Source organism: Bombina bombina, chromosome 4 (genome assembly GCF_027579735.1).
Source record: "Bombina bombina isolate aBomBom1 chromosome 4, aBomBom1.pri, whole genome shotgun sequence".
Classification (NCBI taxonomy): domain Eukaryota; kingdom Metazoa; phylum Chordata; class Amphibia; order Anura; family Bombinatoridae; genus Bombina; species Bombina bombina.
This window is the reverse complement of record NC_069502.1, coordinates 471023504-471044752: the sequence shown is the minus strand read 5'-3', so window position 1 is coordinate 471044752 and position 21249 is coordinate 471023504. Positions and strand designations below refer to the sequence as shown.

General features: G+C 43.9%; 1 protein-coding gene across 3 annotated transcripts in view; it reads left to right on the top strand.

Moving 5' to 3' along the window:
* Nucleotides 1–21249, top strand: part of ARHGEF10 (Rho guanine nucleotide exchange factor 10) — a 595236-nt gene that overhangs the window by 331988 nt on the left and 241999 nt on the right. For all 3 annotated transcript variants that reach the window (XM_053710365.1, XM_053710363.1, XM_053710364.1), the window contains one exon: nucleotides 13114–13286. In XM_053710365.1, the coding sequence (XP_053566340.1) occupies nucleotides 13114–13286 (173 nt within the window). The remainder of the gene's footprint in view (nucleotides 1–13113; nucleotides 13287–21249) is intronic.

Here is a 21249-nt window from a genome sequence, read left to right as displayed (position 1 = left end):
GGTCTTGACAGATTGCGTAGTCAGTGATGTTGATATAGCCGGTGTCTTTAGGCATCTTTGTCTTAAGCGCCTTCTTTATCAGCTGCGTGTAGGGCTCCGGCACTTGCAGATTTCCGCATTAAAACCCCATGAGTAGTAGTGCCGCGGTGTTTGCTGCAGTGATGGCCGTAGGCCATTCGAGATTCTCCGGCCTCGTGCTAGATTGAGAGCTGATTTTTCAAGGATGGCTTCTTGGTTACTTATCACATCTGTAAATCATTAAAGGATCACCATAAGTGCGGATATGATCGCTTTTTTAGTGAAAACACCCGGCCCATACACAGAGCTTCACTGAAGTGCGGCCATCATGGTCGGCTGCTCGCTCCGCCCCCCCATGGCGTAAATATCTTTATTGGTGTGAATCCAGGGGCTACTCATGGAGTAGGGTTCGGATTCCCAGGATTTTGTCTTTTCTCCAAGAAGGATTGGAGAAGGGGCTGTTAGCAAGTTCCTTAAAGGGACAGATTTCTGCTTTATCTATTTTGTTACACAAGCGTCTGGCAATGTTCCAGATGTACAATCTTTTTGTCAGGCTCTGACTAGAATCAGGCCTGTATTTAGACCAATTGCTCCTCCTTGGAGTTTAAATTTAGTTCTTAGAGTTCTTCAAGGGTTTCCGTTTGAACCTATGCATTCCATAGATATCAAGTTATTATCTTGGAAGGTTTTATTTCTGGTTGCTATTTTCTCTGCTCGAAGAGTATCTGAGCTTTCGGCATTGCAATTTGATTCTCCTTATCTTATTTTCCATTTGGATAAGGTGGTGTTACGTACTAAACCTGGTTTTCTTCCTAAGGTTGTTTCAGACAGGAATATTAATCAGGAGATTGTTGTTCCTTCCTTGTGTCCTAATCATCTGTTACATAATTTAGATGCGGTCCATGCTTTGAACTTCTACTTAAAAGCAACTAAGGATTTTTGGCAATCATCTTCCTTGTTTGTCATTTTTTCAGGGAAACGTAGGGGTCAGAAAGCTACGGCTACCTCTCTTTCTTTTTGGCTGAGGAGTATCATCCGTTTTGCATTTGAGACTGCTGGACAGCAGTGTCCTGAATGAATTTCGGCTCATTCCACTAGGGCTGTGGCTTCCTCATGGGCATTGGGCATTCAAAAATGATGCTTCTGTTGAACAGATTTACAAATTTGATACCTTTGCCTCGGCTGAGGCGCTTTTTGGGAGGAAGGTTCTTTAAGCAGTGGTGCCTTCCATTTAGGTTCCCTGTCTTGTCCCTCCCTTTTTATCCGTGTATATACTATAGCTTTGGTATTGTATCCCACAAGTAAGGATGAAATCCGTGGACTCATCGTATCTTTAAAAAGAAAAGAAAATTTATGCTTACCTAATAAATTTGTTTCTTTTTAGATACGATGAGTCCACGGCCCACCCTGTTTTTATAATACAGGTCTTTGTTTTTGTTAAACTTCAGTCACCTCTGCACCTTGGCTTCTAACTTCGGTCGAATGACTGGAGTGGGAGGGAAGGGAGGAGCTATATATATACAGCTCTGCTGTGGTGCTCTTTGCCTCCTCCTGTTGACCAGGAGGCGATATCCCACAAGTAAGGATAAAATCCATGGACTCATTATATCTAAAAAGAAACAAATTTATTAGGTAAGCATAATTTTTTTTTTTTGCGGATCAACTGCAAACGGCTGTATCGAAAGTGATCCATGCCTTACTACGTTCTGCTAAGCGCAAATGTAAGGCGTATCATGGCAGCCCGGCCCAGGGGTTGTCTACGCCGATGGAAATATCAGAGGCATTATACGACGATTAGGCCCACTACGACTCTTCGGAGGAGGCCCTTCTGGGTTGGAGTCCGTGTAATCTAAACCTCCAGCTGCGAAGGAGCCTGATTTTAGGTTTAGGATAGAGAATTTGTGCTTTTTGCTGAAGTGCTTGCTACTCTGGAGGTTCTGGAACCAAAGCTTCTGGCGGAACCTACGATTCCTAAGCTTGCTAAGGTATATGAGGACAGGGTGGTGCCTCAGACCTTCCCGGTTCCTGTTAAGATGGCTAATATGAAGAATGAATGGGAGCGATTAGGTTCTTCCTTTTCCCCTTTTTCTTCCTTTAAGGAACTGTTCCCCATTCCGGACTCTCAGCTTGAGCTGTGGGGCACTGTCCCTAAGGTGGATGGTGCTATCTCCACGCTAATGAAGCGGACAACTATTCCCCTCGAGGAAAGTTTATTGTTTAAAGAGCCCATGGATAAAAAGTTGGAAAACATCTTAAGGAAGATGTTTAAACACACAGGGTTTGTTTTTCAGCCGGCAGCAGTAGTAGCCGCGGTTGCCGGAGCTGCGACATAGACTTCCATCGACGAGATACAGGAGAAGATTAAGGTGCTGAAGGTCGAAAATTCTTTTTCATCTGTGATTCCAATATGCAAATTATTCGCCTGAACACTAAGGTTTCAGGTTTTTCCGTTTTAGCTCGCAGGGCTCTGTGGCTAAATTCTTGGTCTGCAGACATGACCTCTAAGTCAGGGCTGTTGTCCCTGCCTTTTCAAGGAAAGATTCTGTTTGGTCCAGGATTGGATTCGATCATATCCATGGTTACGGGAGGCAAGGGAGCTTTCCTACCGCAGGATAAGAAGGCTAAGCCTAAACTATCTACTTTTCATCCCTTTTGTGCAGACAAGGCTCAGCACCAGCAGCCCGCTGCGAAAGCAGACCAGTCCAAGGGAACTTGGAAGCCGGCTCATTCTTGGAACATGTCTAAGCAGAGCAAGATGCCCGCAGAGACAAAAGCAACATGAAGGGGGCGGCCCGTGACAGGTCTCCGGACCAAGTAGGGGGCATATTATCTCTGTTCTCAGAAGGCTGGTTACAGTACGTTCAGGACCCTTGGGTTTTGGAGGTTGTCGCCCAGGGTTACAGGATAGGCTTCAGATCCCATCCGCCCAGGGGCAGATTCCTCCTGTCAAACCTATCTTCAAGACCAGAAAAAAGAGAGGCCTTTCTAGAGTGTGTGAGGGATCTTTCTAGAGTGTGTGAGGGATCGTACCAGTACCCCTAGTAGAAAGGGGTCTAGGGTACTATTCAATTCTTTTTGTGGTTTCAAAGAAGGAGGGCATGTTCCGCCCAATTATGGACTTAATGTGTTTAAACAAGTTTCTGAGTGTTCCATCATTCTAAATGGAAATGATCAGATCTATTCTGCCCCTAGTTCAAGAGGGACAGTTCATGAAAACTATAGACTTGAAGGACACTTACCTTCACGTGCCAATCCACAGGGACCACTTCATGTTCCTAAGATTTGCATTTCTGCACCAACACTTCCAGTTTGTGGCCCACCCCTTTGGTCTGGCGACGGCCCGGAGAGTCTTCACAAAGGTTCTGGGGGTGCTACTTGCAGTGGCCAGAGCCAGAGTCCAGGCGATGTCACTTAGTCTCGCAGAGGATCATTCGAGGGCTCTTCTTCCTTTGCTCCAATCTCACGGTTGGAAGATCAACTCAGGAAAGAGTTTCCTGGTTCCCAGCAACAGGATGGAGTTCCTGGGCATGATAATAGACTCTATGTCCATGAAAATATTTCTCACAGACCAGCGACGCAGGAAGATTGCGTCCTCTTGTCTTGCCCTTCAGTCCTCCTCAAGCCTCTTGGTGGCTCAGTGTATGGAGGTGATTGGACTCATGGTCTCCAGCATAGACGTCATTCCATTTGCCAGGTTCCATCTCAGACCTCTTCAATTGTGCATGTTGAGATAGTGGAACTGCGATCATTCAGATCTATCACAGCAGATATCATGGATGCTTGGACTTGAATCTCCCTCTCTTGGTGGATCCGCCCAGAGCAACTGGGGACATCCTTTTTGAGATCGTCCTGGGATATTGTGACCACGGACGTGAGTCTAGCAGGATGGGGTGGTGTTTGGGGTGCCAGGATGGCACAAGGAAAATGTCCCGGGTGGAGTCTCTTCTTCCGATAACGATTCTGGAATTCCGAGCAATCTACAATGCTCTGAAGGCATGGCCTCCTCTGCGGTCGTTCAGCTTCATAAGATTCCATACCGACAACATTACCTCGGTGGCTTACAACAACCATCAGGGGGTACGAGGAGCTCCCTAGCCATGAGGGAGGTGTCTCGAATCTTGGAGTGGACGGAGTCCCACAACTGCTAGCTCTCAGTGATTCACATTCCAGGTGTGGACAACTGGGAAGCAGACTTTCTCAGCAGGCAATCCTTCTATCCAGGGTAAGGTACTCTTCACCCTGAAGTGTTTGCAGAGATTTGTCTCAGGTGGGGAACGCCGGAGATAGATCTCATGGCATCCAGACTCAATTGCAAGCTACCCTGATACGGGTTGAGGTCCAGGGATACCCAGGCAGAGCTGATAGGTTCCATAGCGGTGCCATTGGGGTTCAGCCTATCTTACGTTTTTCCACCATTACCACTTCTACCTCCTGTAGTGGCACACATCAAACAGGAGCGAGCTTCAGCCATTCTGATTGCTCCATCGTGGCCGTGGAGGACGTGGTTTGCGGATCTGGTGGGGATGTCATCCTCTCCGCAGTTGAGGTTACCCTGGCGCAGGCATATGCTGGAACAGGGCCCTTTTCATCATCAAAACCTCGGCTGACTGTGTGGAGATTGGCCAAGAGAGGATTTTCTGAAAGTGTGATTGATACTCTAATTCAGGCAAGGAAGCCAGTCACTCGTTGCATCTACCATAGGGTGTGAAGGACTTATTTGTCCTGGTGTGAGAAACATGGATATCCTTGGCATAAGGTGAAGGTATCCAGGATTCTGTCCTTTCTCCAAGACAGTTTTGAGATGGCTCTTGCCGCAAGTTCCTTAAAGGGACAGATTTCGGCATTATCAGTCTTGTTGCATAGGAGACTCGCTAAACTCCCTGACATCCAATCTTTTGTTCAGGCTCTGTCTAGGATCAGGCCTGTCTTTAGACAGCCTGCTTTCCCATGGAGCTTAAACATGGTCCTTAAGGTATCGCAGAATGTTCCGTTTGAGCCTTTGCATCCCATTGACATTAAGATTCTGTCCTGGAAAGTTCTCTTCCTGTTGTCCATTGCATCGGCACGCATAGTATCTGAACTGGCTGCCTTGCAATGTGATCCTTTTTATCTGGTCTTTCATGCGGATAAGGCTGTGCCTCGCACCGGTTTGGGGTTTCTTCCCAAGGTGGTGTCTAACCGTAACATCAATAAGGAAATAGTTGTTCCTTCTTTATGTCCTAACCCTTCTTCTTCTAAGGAGAGATACGTCATAACCTGGATGTGGTTCGTGCCTTAAAGATCTATCTTCAGGCTACAAAGGACATCAGACAGTCTACATCTCTTTTTGTGGTGTATTCAGGGAAGCACAAGGGGCAGAAAGCCTCTTCTACTTCTTTGTCTTTTTGGTTGAGGAGCTTGATTCACTTGGCCTATGAGACAGCGGGACATAAGCCTCCTCAAAGGATCATGGCTCATTCAACTAGAGCTGTGGCTTTGTCTTGGGCCTTCAAGAATGAGGCCTCTATGGAGCAAATTTGTAAGGCGGCTACCTGGTCCTCCTTAAACACTTTTACAAATTTGAAGTTTTTGCTTCTGCGGAAGCTGTTTTTGGGAGAGAGGTTTTGCAGGCTGTGGTGCCCTCAGATTAGGGTCTGCCTTTTACCCTCCCGGTTTCATTCAGTGTCCTCTAGAGCTTGGGTATATGTTCCCAACAGTAATGAATGAAGCCGTGGAATCTCCTCCCCTTTAGATGGAAAACATAAATTATGCTTACCTGATAATTTAATTTCCATTGAGGTGAGGAGAGTCCACGGATCCCCCCCGTATGTCCAATGGGCAGACCTAAATTTAATTATCTCCTGGCACCATTTATACCCTAATATTTCTCCTACTGTTCCTTGTTCCCTCGGCAGAATGACTGGGGGATGAGGGAAGTGGGGGAGGTATTTAAAGGGACACTGAACCCAAAAATTTTCTTTCTCCAACATAGGTGTGTCCGGTCCACGGCGTCATCCTTACTTGTGGGATATTCTCTTCCCCAACAGGAAATGGCAAAGAGCCCAGCAAAGCTGGTCACATGATCCCTCCTAGGCTCCGCCTACCCCAGTCATTCTCTTTGCCGTTGTACAGGCAACATCTCCACGGAGATGGCTTAGAGTTTTTTAGTGTTTAACTGTAGTTTTTATTATTCAATCAAGAGTTTGTTATTTTAAAATAGTGCTGGTATGTACTATTTACTCTGAAACAGAAAAGAGATGAAGATTTCTGTTTGTAAGAGGAAAATGATTTTAGCAACCGTTACTAAAATCCATGGCTGTTCCACACAGGACTGTTGAGAGGAATTAACTTCAGTTGGGGGAACAGTGAGCAGTCTTTTGCTGCTTGAGGTATGACACATTCTAACAAGACGATGTAATGCTGGAAGCTGTCATTTTCCCTATGGGATCCGGTAAGCCATGTTTATTCAGAAAGTAAATAAGGGCTTCACAAGGGCTTATTAAGACTGTAGACTTTTTCTGGGCTAAATCGATTCATATATTACACATATTTAGCCTTGAGGAATCATTTAATCTGGGTATTTTGGTAAAATAATATCGGCAGGCACTGTTTTAGACACCTTATTCTTTAGGGGCTTTCCCTAATCATAGGCAGAGCCTCATTTTCGCGCCGGTATTGCGCACTTGTTTTTGAGAGGCATGACATGCAGTCGCATGTGTGAGGAGCTCTGATACATAGAAAAGACTTTCTGAAGGCATCATTTGGTATCGTATTCTCCTTTGGGCTTGGTTGGGTCTCAGCAAAGCAGATACCAGGGACTGTAAAGGGGTTAAAGTTAAAAACGGCTCCGGTTCCGTTATTTTAAGGGTTAAAGCTTCCAAATTTGGTGTGCAATACTTTTAAGGCTTTAAGACACTGTGGTGAAATTTTGGTGAATTTTGAACAATTCCTTCATACTTTTTCGCAATTGCAGTAATAAAGTGTGTTCAGTTTAAAATTTAAAGTGACAGTAACGGTTTTATTTTAAAACGTTTTTTGTACTTTGTTATCAAGTTTATGCCTGTTTAACATGTCTGAACTACCAGATAGACTGTGTTCTGAATGTGGGGAAGCCAGGGTTCCTTCTCATTTAAATAAATGTGATTTATGTGACACTGAAAATGATGCCCAAGATGATTCCTCAAGTGAGGGGAGTAAGCATGGTACTGCATCATTCCCTCCTTCGTCTACACGAGTCTTGCCCACTCAGGAGGCCCCTAGTACATCTAGCGCGCCAATACTCCTTACTATGCAACAATTAACGGCTGTAATGGATAATTCTATCAAAAACATTTTAGCCAAAATGCCCACTTATCAGCGTAAGCGCGACTGCTCTGTTTTAGATACTGAAGAGCATGAGGACGCTGATGATAATGGTTCTGAAATGCCCCTACACCAGTCTGAGGGGGCCAGGGAGGTTTTGTCTGAGGGAGAAATTTCAGATTCAGGGAAAATTTCTCAACAAGCTGAACCCGATGTGATTACATTTAAATTTAAGTTGGAACATCTCCGCGCTCTGCTTAAGGAGGTATTATCCACTCTGGATGATTGTGAGAATTTGATCATCCCAGAGAAACTATGTAAAATGGACAAGTTCCTAGAGGTCCCGGGGCTCCCAGAAGCTTTTCCTATACCCAAGCGGGTGGCGGACATTGTAAATAAAGAATGGGAAAGGCCCGGTATACCTTTCGTCCCTCCCCCCATATTTAAAAAATTGTTTCCTATGGTCGACCCCAGAAAGGACTTATGGCAGACAGTCCCCAAGGTCGAGGGAGCGGTTTCTACTTTAAACAAACGCACCACTATACCCATAGAAGATAGTTGTGCTTTCAAAGATCCTATGGATAAAAAATTAGAAGGTTTGCTTAAAAAGATGTTTGTTCAGCAAGGTTACCTTCTACAACCAATTTCATGCATTGTCCCTGTCACTACAGCCGCGTGTTTCTGGTTCGATGAACTAGTAAAGGCGATCGATAGTGATTCTCCTCCTTATGAGGAGATTATGGACAGAATCCGTGCTCTCAAATTGGCTAATTCTTTCACCCTAGACGCCACTTTGCAATTGGCTAGGTTAGCGGCGAAAAATTCTGGGTTTGCTATTGTGGCGCGCAGAGCGCTTTGGTTGAAATCATGGTCAGCTGATGCGTCTTCCAAGAACAAACTACTTAACATTTCTTTCAAGGGGAAAACGCTGTTTGGCCCTGACTTGAAAGAGATTATCTCTGATATCACTGGGGGTAAGGGCCATGCCCTTCCTCAGGATAGGTCTTTCAAGGCCAAAAATAAACCTAATTTTCGTCCCTTTCGTAGAAACGGACCAGCCCCAAGTGCTACGTCCTCTAAGCAAGAGGGTAATACTTCTCAAGCCAAGCCAGCCTGGAGACCAATGCAAGGCTGGAACAAGGGAAAGCAGGCCAAGAAACCTGCCACTGCTACCAAGACAGCATGAAATGTTGGCCCCCGATCCGGGACCGGATCTGGTGGGGGGCAGACTCTCTCTCTTCGCTCAGGCTTGGGCAAGAGATGTTCTGGATCCTTGGGCACTAGAAATAGTCTCCCAAGGTTATCTTCTGGAATTCAAGGGGCTTCCCCCAAGGGGGAGGTTCCACAGGTCTCAATTGTCTTCAGACCACATAAAAAGACAGGCATTCTTACATTGTGTAGAAGACCTGCTAAAAATGGGAGTGATTCATCCTGTTCCATTAGGAGAACAAGGGATGGGGTTCTACTCCAATCTGTTCATAGTTCCCAAAAAAGAGGGAACGTTCAGACCAATCTTAGATCTCAAGATCTTAAACAAGTTTCTCAAGGTTCCATCGTTCAAGATGGAAACCATTCGAACAATTCTTCCTTCCATCCAGGAAGGTCAATTCATGACCACGGTGGATTTAAAGGATGCGTATCTACATATTCCTATCCACAAGGAACATCATCGGTTCCTAAGGTTCGCATTCCTGGACAAGCATTACCAGTTCGTGGCGCTTCCTTTCGGATTAGCCACTGCTCCAAGGATTTTCACAAAGGTACTAGGGTCCCTTCTAGCGGTGCTAAGACCAAGGGGCATTGCAGTAGTACCTTACTTGGACGACATTCTGATTCAAGCGTCGTCCCTTCCTCAAGCAAAGGCTCACACGGACATAGTCCTGGCCTTTCTCAGATCTCACGGATGGAAAGTGAACGTGGAAAAGAGTTCTCTATCTCCGTCGACAAGGGTTCCCTTCTTGGGAACAATAATAGACTCCTTAGAAATGAGGATTTTTCTGACAGAGGCCAGAAAAACAAAACTTCTAAACTCTTGTCGGACACTTCATTCCGTTCCTCTTCCTTCCATAGCGCAGTGCATGGAAGTAATAGGTTTGATGGTAGCGGCAATGGACATAGTTCCTTTTGCGCGCATTCATCTAAGACCATTACAACTGTGCATGCTCAGTCAGTGGAATGGGGACTATACAGACTTGTCTCCGAAGATACAAGTAAATCAGAGGACCAGAGACTCACTCCGTTGGTGGCTGTCCCTGGACAACCTGTCACAAGGGATGACCTTCTGCAGACCAGAGTGGGTCATTGTCATGACCGACGCCAGTCTGATGGGCTGGGGCGCGGTCTGGGGATCCCTGAAAGCTCAGGGTCTTTGGTCTCGGGAAGAATCTCTTCTACCGATAAATATTCTGGAACTGAGAGCGATATTCAATGCTCTCAAGGCTTGGCCTCAGCTAGCGAAGGCCAAGTTCATACGGTTTCAATCAGACAACATGACGACTGTTGCGTACATCAACCATCAGGGGGGAACAAGGAGTTCCCTGGCGATGGAAGAAGTGACCAAAATCATTCAATGGGCGGAGACTCGCTCCTGCCACCTGTCTGCAATCCACATCCCAGGAGTGGAAAATTGGGAAGCGGATTTTCTGAGTCGTCAGACATTGCATCCGGGGGAGTGGGAACTCCATCCGGAAATCTTTGCCCAAATCACTCAACTGTGGGGCATTCCAGACATGGATCTGATGGCCTCTCGTCAGAACTTCAAGGTTCCTTGCTACGGGTCCAGATCCAGGGATCCCAAGGCGACTCTAGTAGATGCACTAGTAGCACCTTGGACCTTCAAACTAGCTTATGTATTCCCGCCGTTTCCTCTCATCCCCAGGCTGGTAGCCAGGATACATCAGGAGAGGGCGTCGGTGATCTTGATAGCTCCTGCGTGGCCACGCAGGACTTGGTATGCAGATCTGGTGAATATGTCATCGGCTCCACCATGGAAGCTACCTTTGAGACGAGACCTTCTTGTTCAAGGTCCGTTCGAACATCCGAATCTGGTCTCACTCCAGCTGACTGCTTGGAGATTGAACGCTTGATTTTATCAAAACGAGGGTTCTCAGATTCTGTTATTGATACTCTTGTTCAGGCCAGAAAGCCTGTAACTAGAAAAATTTACCACAAAATATGGAAAAAATATATCTGTTGGTGTGAATCTAAAGGATTCCCCTGGGACAAGGTAAAGATTCCTAAGATTCTATCCTTTCTCCAAGAAGGATTGGAGAAAGGATTATCTGCAAGTTCCTTGAAGGGACAGATTTCTGCCTTGTCTGTGTTACTTCACAAAAAGCTGGCAGCTGTGCCAGATGTTCAAGCCTTTGTTCAGGCTCTGGTTAGAATCAAGCCTGTTTACAAACCTTTGACTCCTCCTTAGAGTCTCAACTTAGTTCTTTCAGTTCTTCAGGGGGTTCCGTTTGAACCCTTACATTCCGTTGATATTAAGTTATTATCTTGGAAAGTTTTGTTTTTGGTTGCAATTTCTTCTGCTAGAAGAGTTTCAGAATTATCTGCTCTGCAGTGTTCTCCTCCTTATCTGGTGTTCCATGCAGATAAGGTGGTTTTACGTACTAAACCTGGTTTTCTTCCAAAAGTTGTTTCTAACAAAAACATTAACCAGGAGATAGTCGTGCCTTCTTTGTGTCCGAAACCAGTTTCGAAGAAGGAACGTTTGTTGCACAATTTGGATGTTGTTCGCGCTCTAAAATTCTATTTAGATGCTACAAAGGATTTTAGACAAACATCTTCCTTGTTTGTTGTTTATTCTGGTAAAAGGAGAGGTCAAAAAGCAACTTCTACCTCTCTCTCTTTTTGGATTAAAAGCATCATCAGATTGGCTTACGAGACTGCCGGACGGCAGCCTCCTGAAAGAATCACAGCTCATTCCACTAGGGCTGTGGCTTCCACATGGGCCTTCAAGAACGAGGCTTCTGTTGATCAGATATGTAGGGCAGCGACTTGGTCTTCACTGCACACTTTTACCAAATTTTACAAGTTTGATACTTTTGCTTCTTCTGAGGCTGTTTTTGGGAGAAAGGTTTTGCAAGCCGTGGTGCCTTCCATTTAGGTGACCTGATTTGCTCCCTCCCTTCATCCGTGTCCTAAAGCTTTGGTATTGGTTCCCACAAGTAAGGATGACGCCGTGGACCGGACACACCTATGTTGGAGAAAACAGAATTTATGTTTACCTGATAAATTACTTTCTCCAACGGTGTGTCCGGTCCACGGCCCGCCCTGGTTTTTTAATCAGGTCTGATAATTTATTTTCTTTAACTACAGTCACCACGGTATCATATGGTTTCTCCTATGCAAATATTCCTCCTTAACGTCGGTCGAATGACTGGGGTAGGCGGAGCCTAGGAGGGATCATGTGACCAGCTTTGCTGGGCTCTTTGCCATTTCCTGTTGGGGAAGAGAATATCCCACAAGTAAGGATGACGCCGTGGACCGGACACACCGTTGGAGAAAGTAATTTATCAGGTAAACATAAATTCTGTTTTTGTAATTCAGATAGAGCATGCAATTTTAATCAACTTTATAATTTACTCCTATTATCAATTTTCTTCCTTCTGCTGCTATCTTTATATGAAAAAGAAGGTATCTAAGCTTTTTTCTTGGTTCAGAACTCTGGACAGCAGTTTTTGATTGGTGGATGAATTTATCCACCAATCAGTATGGACAACCTAGGTTGTTCACCAAAAATGGGCCGGCATCTAAACTTACATTCTTGCTTTTCAAATAAAGATACCAAGAGAATAAAGAACATTTGATAATAGGAGTAAATTAGAAAGTTGCTTAAAATTTCATGCTCTATCTGAATCACAAAAGAAAAATTTTGGGTTCAGTGTCCCTTTAAGCCTTTGGCTGGGGTGTCTTTGCCTCCCCCTGGTGGCCAGGTTCTAAATTCCCAACAGTAATAAATGAAGCCGTGGACTCTTCTCCCCTCAATGGAAATGAAATTATCAGCTACGCATAATTTATGTTTTTTGTGTTTAATCCCCATAAAAGGAATATGAAACCCAATTTTTTTGTTTTGTGATCCAGAGCATGCAATTTTTTAACATTTTTAATTCTATTATAAAATGTGCTCCTTCTTTTAGTTTCCTTTGTTGAAGGAAAAGCAATGCACTGCTGGAGCTAGCTGAACAAATTGGGAGAGAAATTGACAAGATGCATATATGTGCAGCCTCCAATTAGCAGCCAGCTCTCAGTGATGCCTACCTAGGTATTCTTTTCAACAAAGGATACCAAGATAATGAAGCAAATTGAATTATAGAAGTAAATTGGAAAGGTGTCTAAAAATGCATGTGTTATATGAATCATGAAAAAACAATGTTGGGGTTCATGTCCCTTTAACTTTGCTATTTTATGAATTTATACTGAAAAAGGGTCTAGATCTTGCACAGCCATTTAGTGCTCACAACTGATTCTTGTGTTTTCCAGGAGCTAAATTCCCCAATCCTTCTTCTTTTTCTCTTTAAGTTTTTTTAAGAGGTAAAAAGTATATTATTATAAGCGTGTTGGCTATGCAAAACTGGCGAATGGCTAATAAAGGCATTATCTATCTTTTTAAACAATACTAATTCTTGAGTAGACTGTCCCTCATGTTTTGTATTTTCAGTTATTAAATGTATGATTCTTTAGGGTTTTGTTTTATTTGACTATTCACCTTTCCTTTGTGCCTAACGGCACAATATGCTGTGATTGTGTTGATAATAAATATAAATGTGCATTACATGGTGCATATAAAAAAGTTTGTGTATCCTACAGGTCTTCAAATGAAGGCAGCAGCATAGTGACTGCAGGCCAGAAGTATCTGCTGAAGTGGAGTGTTCCTCTGGGCCAAGCAGAAGTTATTGAATATGGGGAAAGTGAAGATCAAGGAGATCAGTCTCCTTTTTCTTCATTACATAAAGTGGAAAAAGTTGTTAATTGTAAACCAAGTAAGTGACATTTCTTGTTTTATTAACCTATTTATTTTCTGTACTGCTAGATAGTGGTCAGTGGCGTAAATAGCACTTCTAATATGTGCCAGGTTTATCGGATCCTGAAGTATGAGAGAGAGAGAAGAGAGAGAAACAAAACAAAAAAACCACAAAAAAAACCTGAAGTCGAGCGATGTTAATGCACGAGTGGGCACGCTAAATAATGCTCCACTCATAATTTAGTCCACTGTATGGTTGTAATGCCTTTTACCAATATAATGATGTACTCAGCCCAGCATCATGTAATTGTACAAAAATTTGGCCCACTACAACAAACAGTTGAATAGCGCCAAAGAGTGAGTTTTTAACACAAAGTGTGAGTGGGTGTTGTTGATCAGCCACAGGCTGCTGGCAAAATGAAGGGGCAGGGTTTGGGCAACTGTACAATGGATTCCTTATGGCATGCTGACATATTGTTATCGGTCAAGTATCAGCAAAGGTCAGAATATCTCTGCTAGTGCATGACCACTGGATTAATCCTGCTGTTGTAAAGCTGAACAGCCATATTTAAATACCCATGAATGCTGAAGTAGTGCACCCTTATGTTACAGGAGCTTTAAGGTGAAAATTGATTACTGCGATGCACAATACACATCTTAAATCCCATGTATGTTGTCTGAATTATATGCAGAAACATAGGAATGCTTGGATAACGTGCTAACTTCTCTATTTGTACTATAGTTTCAGTTTTATTTTATGAAGGAAGAGATAAAGGAATAGTTAAAGCAGAAGAGAAGGGGTTTTGTTATTGCTCACTTCCTGACCTAAAATGCTTTTCATCCACTAATCTTAATTAGTTCTTAGAGTAAAACTCTGATCCCCCAGTGATTGCCCTGGCAGTGGGGACTGAATAGCCTGGCCTGACAGTAGATGCATTCTTGGCAATTCATTATCCTCACTTGTATCAAGCCTGACATGCTGAATATCAATTAGCCCTTCAGAGTGCCAATCAGCTTCTTCATATTGTGCCAGGGCTTCCGTTCCACAGATCAACAAGATTTGTTTTCTTTATTAAGATCCCGGCTCTTGCTGGAAGAACTAAGGGAAAATTGATCATTTTAAAAGTGTCTGTAGAAATTGTCAGATGTAGAGTTTGTCAGCAAAAACTTTACAGTATATGTTTTTAATTGTATTACCATGTTGCCTGATATGTCCTTTTTAATAACACTTTCCTGCAAACCCCTTAGCTGCAAACATTACAACTATCTTTTAATTTATTTATTTTTTCACCCAGAAATTCCCTTAGCATGTTACGAGCATTGTTTGAGGGAATTTGCTTGTTCATATATAAAGGTCTGGGTATGAAGCAAGAGAAATGTTTGTAACTTTCTATTCTCAGATGGCTCCAGTGCCCTATTAGTAGTTTCTGATATTGTGCTTGTTTGTTTCTTAAGATAAAGGATATGGTATATTGATAAATCATACATACATGCTTAAAGAAGGTATAATTAGTACTAGCTTTAAACTGATGCGCACTGAATAAAGTATGCATACTCACAATAATATTGCATTTGTTATCACTAGGTACTCATGGGTCCCACTGTCCACAGAATATTGTCCACTATTAATTGCCAATTACTACTGAAATTACTACTTACACTGTACATATTTCATCCATTCCTCACTGTTCCTATGAGGTCTGATTTGAAGTATGCTGTGGTTAAGGTGGGCTACAGGGGATAGTAGAGCAATCTGAGTTGTGATGTGGGTGTTTGGCTCAGAGGTACTGCAGGGCCAGTGGTCTAAAGTCTGGCATGGGCAAGTGATTATTACAAGGCCAGGGGTCCTCTCGCATTGAGCTCTGACTTGAGTGAGGGGCTACAGGGAATGATCTGTGGTATGATGTGGCTATAACTGAAAATTGCCTGGGGTTTTGATATGAGCATATACAAAAAGAGAGAAGCACTTGATAATGGAACAAATAAAAGCAGAATAGGTTGTTCTTTGGCTAATCACCACCACAGCAGCATCTTTTTGCTCAGAATGTGCCTTTCACATAGAGGAATTTGTATGCAGTATATCAGTATGGTCCTGCCCATAGACACAGTCCAGTCGTCAAATACAAATAGGCATAGCAACCCCAAACGTATGTTTCACCATGTGTGGGCCTTGCCAATGAGGTGCCGCCGTTTTCTTCAAGCAGATTTGTTGAATCGGAGGTTTGATGTGAATGTGTCTGACAGAGGCTGCAGGTCTGCAGGGTCTGATCTGATGTCCAATGTGGACATGTGGCTTAGAGTGGTTGCAGGACCAAAGTCTTATGTGAGGTTGGTGTGTCAGCATGAATATTATATTAAACTTATCAAAATAATGTTTGTGTAATGAGAAAATGCTATGCCTCATAGGCGTACCACTGTCTATCAATAAAGCAATGGGAGATTTGCATATCAGCCTGTAAGAATAAGTCCCTTAGGCCCAGTTATGTGCAGACATGCACTTCCATTTAACTTTAAAATAAACAGCTTTAAGTGATAGTAAATCCTAGCGTTCTTGAAATGCTAGCATTCAATAAATACTTCATGCTAAAAGTTCCTTTATTTGTCTGCAGCGTTTATCGTGCTGAGCACCTCAGGCAGCCCACAGCAGAATGCTATTTTGAAGTGAGGTGATCTAAGCCAATAGCATACTAACTATCCGGTATAATGCTAGCTGGCCCGCTCGGCTATTGGCTAAGAGGTGGAAACGTCACCTCACTGCAAAATAGCATTCTGCTGTGGTCGAGCTGAGGTGCTCAGTGCGGTGAACGCTTCAGAAAAATAATGGAACTTTCAGCATGAAGTATTTTATACTTCATGACTGAAAGTCCACTTTATTGGTTCTACTGGTAAATCCTAGAGTTTCACAAACACTAGGATTTACTATCACTTTAGCCTTTATTCCATAGAACAAATATTTTTTAATATACTTAAATAGTGTTCTGTCATTTCCATGATATAAATATTTAGAGGTTTTTTTCTCTTGCAAGGTGTATCCAGTCCACGGCTTCATCCTTTACTTGTGGGATATTCTCATTCCCTACAGGAAGTGGCAAAGAGAGCACACAGCAGAGCTGTCCATATAGCTCCCCCTCTAGCTCCGCCCCCAGTTGTTCTCTTTGCCGGCTCTGACAGCAGGGCCACTCTGCGGAAGGATAAAGTGAATGTGGTGTTAGATTTGTAGTTCTATATCTTCAATCAAGAGTTTGTTATTTTTAAATGGTACCGGTTTGTACTATTTACTCTATAGCAGAAATGTGATGAAGAATTCTGCTGAGAGGAAAATGATTTCCATTGCTGTTCCCACACAGGACTGAGGAGTACCAGAAAACTTTAGTTGGGGGGAACAGTTTGCAGGCTTAACTGCAATAAGGTATGTTCAGTCATCTTTTTCTAGACAAGACTCAGTTAATGCTAGTAGACTGACAAGAATCCCCATGTGGGGAAGGTAAGCCATGTTCTGAGACTCAGTATAGAAGGAAGGCTTACTTAACAGGGCTCAATAGGCTGGTGGACACTGTTACAGGGCAATCAATTATTTAATGAGGAAAAATACTTGTTATAGACGTTTTTTATGCACTTTGGTTTGTTATTATGGGGTTATCTTCCACATGGCATATGTTTAGTCACCTATTTGGGATTTTGAAGGCCCCTCAACTCCGGAGTGAAGGGGGAGGGGGCCTAAATTTCGCGCCTCAGTTGCGCAGTTAATATTGGCAGACAGCTCATGCAGCTTCACGTGGAGGGTCCAGAGACTGCTTGAGGACTTCAAAGAAGCTTGTTTTCCACAAAACTAGTCCCCAGGAGCAGGTAGGGCCACAGCAGTAAGCTGTGGCAAGGTGCTGCAGTTTATTAACCGGTTGTCAGCTTTCGGTTGCTCCGGTTTTGGGCATTAAGGGGTTAACTGGTCTGCTCATGCGGTAAAAATTTCAGAGAGATTGGATCATTTTTCACGGTTTGGTAAAATTGTGTGCGCCTTTTATTTCTTAAAGGCACAGTAACGTTTTTTTCAAATTGTAAATTTTATTTGAATAAAGTGTTTCCAAGCCTGCTTGTGAATAATACTAGTCTGTTAAACATGTCTGACACTAAAGAGAGGCCTTGTTCTATGTGTTTAGAAGCCATGGTGGAACCCCCTCTAAAATTGTGTTCCAAGTGCACTAATGTGTCTATACACTTTAAAGATCATATTGTGTCACTTAAAAATGTAGCCCTAGATGATTCTTTGACGGAAGGTAATGAGGATAGTCCGCCTTCCTCTCCCCATGTGTCGCCACCAGTTACGCCCGCGCAAGCGATGCCTAGTACCTCTAGTGCATTGGCCCCTATTACATTACAACAATTAGCGACAGTCATGGATAATTCCCTTGCAACATTTTTATCCAAACTGCCAGTTTTTCCTACAAAGCGTGATAGCTCTGTTTTAAGAACAGATTATGAGCAGTCAGAAGCTTTGGGAGGTTTATCTGATGTACCCTCACAACACTCTGTAGTGGCGGTGAGGGATTTGATGTCTGAAGGAGAAATTTCTGACTCAGGAAAGGTTTCTGAGCGGGCAGAATCAGATTAATTAGCGTTTAAATTTAAACTGGAACACCTCCGCGTATTGCTTAGGGAGGTATTAGCCACTCTGGATGATTGTGATCCTATGGTGGTCCCAGAGAAATTGTGTAAAATGGACAAGTACCTAGAGGTCCCTGTATACACTGATGCGTTTCCGATCCCTAAAAGGGTTGCGGATATTGTTACTAGGGAGTGGGATAGACCAGGTGTCCCTTTTGTTCCCCCCCCTATTTTTAAGAAAATGTTCCCCATAAATGACCCCAGGCGGGACTCGTGGCAGACGGTCCCTAAGGTTGAGGGGGCGGTTTCTACTCTTGCTAAGCGCACAACCATACCAATTGAAGACAGTTGTGCTTTTAAAGATCCGATGGATAAAAAATTAGAAGGTTTACTTAAGAAAATTTTTGTTCAACAAGGTTTCCTTCTTCAACCTATTGCCTGCATTATTCCTGTAACTACTGCAACGGCTTTCTGGTTTGAGGCGCTGGAGGAGTCGCTCCAGAAGGAGACTTCATACGACGAAATTATGGATAGAATTAAGGCTCTAAAGCTGGCTAATTCTTTTATCACGGATGCCGCCTTGCAATTAGCTAAGTTAGCGGCAAAAAATTCAGGTTTCGCCATTATGGCACGCAGAGTGCTTTGGCTCAAGTCATGGTCGGCCGATGTGTCGTCAAAATCTAAATTGTTAAATATCCCTTTCAAAGGGAAGACCCTTTTCGGGCCAGAATTGAAAGAGATTATTTCAGAAATCACCGGGGGAAAGGGCCATGCTCTTCCTCAGGACAAGCCCTTTAAGGCTAGAAACAAAGCTAATTTTCGTTCCTTTCGTAACTTCAGGAGCGGTCCGGCTTCAGCCTCTACAGCTGCAAAGCAAGAGGGCAACGCTTCACAGCCCAAGGCAACCTGGAAGCCTTACCAGGGCTGGAGCAAGGGTAAACAGGCCAAAAAGCCTGCAGCTGCTACCAAGACAGCATGAAGGGGTAGCCCCCGATCCGGGACCGGATCTGGTAGGGGGCAGACTATCTCTCTTCGCTCAGGCTTGGGCAAGAGATGTTCACGATCCCTGGGCAGTAGAGATTGTTACCCAGGGATATCTTCTAGAATTCAAGGACTCCCCTCCAAAGGGAAGGTTTCACATTTCTCGTCATTCAAGATGGAGACCATTCGAACGATCTTACCAATGATCCAGGAAGGTCAATATATGACTACCGTGGATTTAAAGGATGCGTACCTGCATATCCCTATCCACAAAGATCATCACCAGTTTCTCAGGTTTGCTTTTCTGGACAAGCATTACCAGTTCGTGGCTCTTCCCTTCGGTTTGGCCACTGCTCCCAGAATTTTCACAAAGGTGCTAGGTTCCCTTCTGGCGGTGCTTAGACCGCGGGGCATAGCAGTAGCGCCTTATCTAGACGACATCCTAATTCAGGCGTTGTCTTTTCCCAGAGATAAGGCTCACACGGAAATTGTACTGGCCTTTCTAAGGTCTCACGGGTGGAAGGTGAACATCGAAAAGAGTTCTCTGTCCCCGTTCACAAGGGTTCCCTTCCTGGGAACACTAATAGATTCGGTAGAAATGAAAATATTTCTGACGGAGGTCAGAAAGTTAAAGCTTTTAGCTACTTGCCGAGTACTTCATTCCACTCCTCAGCCATCTATAGCAGTGCATGGAGGCAATCGGATTAATGGTAGCGGCAATGGACATAGTCCCTTTTGCTCGAATACATCTCAGACCACTACAACTGTGCATGCTCAAACAGTGGAATGGGGATTACGCAGACTTGTCTCCTCAGATACAATTGGACCAGAGGACCAGAGACTCTCTTCTCTGGTGGTTGTCTCAGGATCATCTGTCACAGGGAACATGTTTCCGCAGACCAGAATGGATCATTGTAACGACCGATGCCAGTCTGTTAGGCTGGGGGGCAGTCTGGGACTCCCTGAAAGCTCAGGGCCTATGGTCTCTGGAAGAATCTCTTCTCCCAATAAACATTTTGGAACTGAGAGCGATATTCAATGCGCTTCAGGCATGGCCTCAACTAGCTGCGGCCAAATTCATCAGATTTCAGTCGGACAACATCACGACTGTAGCTTACATCAATCATCAGGGGGGAACGAAGAGTTCCTTAGCGATGAAGTAAGTCTCCAAAATAATCAAGTGGGCGGAGGATCACTCCTGCCATCTCTCAGCAATTCACATTCCAGGAGTGGACAACTGGGAAGCGTATTTTCTAAGTCGTCAGACTTTTCACCCAGGGGAGTGGGAACTCCACCCAGAGGTTTTTGCTCAGCTGACTCAGCTATGGGGCACTCCAGAATTGGATCTGATGGCGTCCCGTCAGAACACCAAACTTCCTCTCTACGGATCCAGGTCCAGGGACCCCAAGGTGGTCTTGATAGATGCTCTAGCAGCGCCTTGGTCCTTCAATCTGGCTTATGTCTTTCCACCGTTTCCTCTTCTCCCTCGTCTGTTCGCCAGAATCAAGCAGGAGAAGGCTTCGGTGATTCTGATAGCGCCTGCGTGGCCACGCAGGACTTGGTATGCAGACCTAGTGGACATGTCATCTGTTCCACCATGGACACTGCCATTGAGGCAGGATCTTCTAATTCAGGGTCCATTCAAGCATCCAAATCTAGTTTCTCTGCGTCTGACTGCTTGGAGATTGAACGCTTGATTCTGAAGCGTGGTTTCTCTGAGTCAGTTATAGATACTCTGATTCAGGCTAGAAAGCCTGTCACTAGGAAAATCTACCATAAGTTATGGCGAAAATATCTTTGTTGGTGTGAATCCAAGGGTTACTCATGGAGTAAGATTAGGATTCCCAGAATATTGTCTTTTCTCCAAGAAGGATTGGAGAAAGGATTGTCAGCTAGTTCCTTAAAGGGACAGATATCTGCTCTGTCTATTCTCTTACACAAGCGTTTGGCAGAGGTACCAGACGTTCAAGCGTTTGCTCAGGCTCTAGTCAGAATCAAGCCTGTTTATAAACCTGTGGCTCCGCCATGGAGTCTTAATCTAGTTCTTTCAGTTCTTCAAGGGGTTCCGTTTGAACCTTTACATTCCGTAGATATTAAGTTATTATCTTGGAAAATTTTGTTTTTGGTAGCTATATCTTCTGCTCGAAGAGTTTCAGAATTGTCTGCTTTACAGTGTGATTCACCTTACCTGGTGTTTCACGCAGATAAGGTTGTTTTGCGTACCAAACCTGGTTTTCTTCCTAAGGTTGTTTCTAACAAGAATATTAACCAGGAAATAATAGTTCCTTCTCTGTGTCCTAACCCATCTTCAAAGAAGGAACGCCTGCTACACAATCTTGATGTAGTTCGTGCTTTAAAATTCTATTTACAAGCGACTAAAGACTTTAGACAAACATCATGAT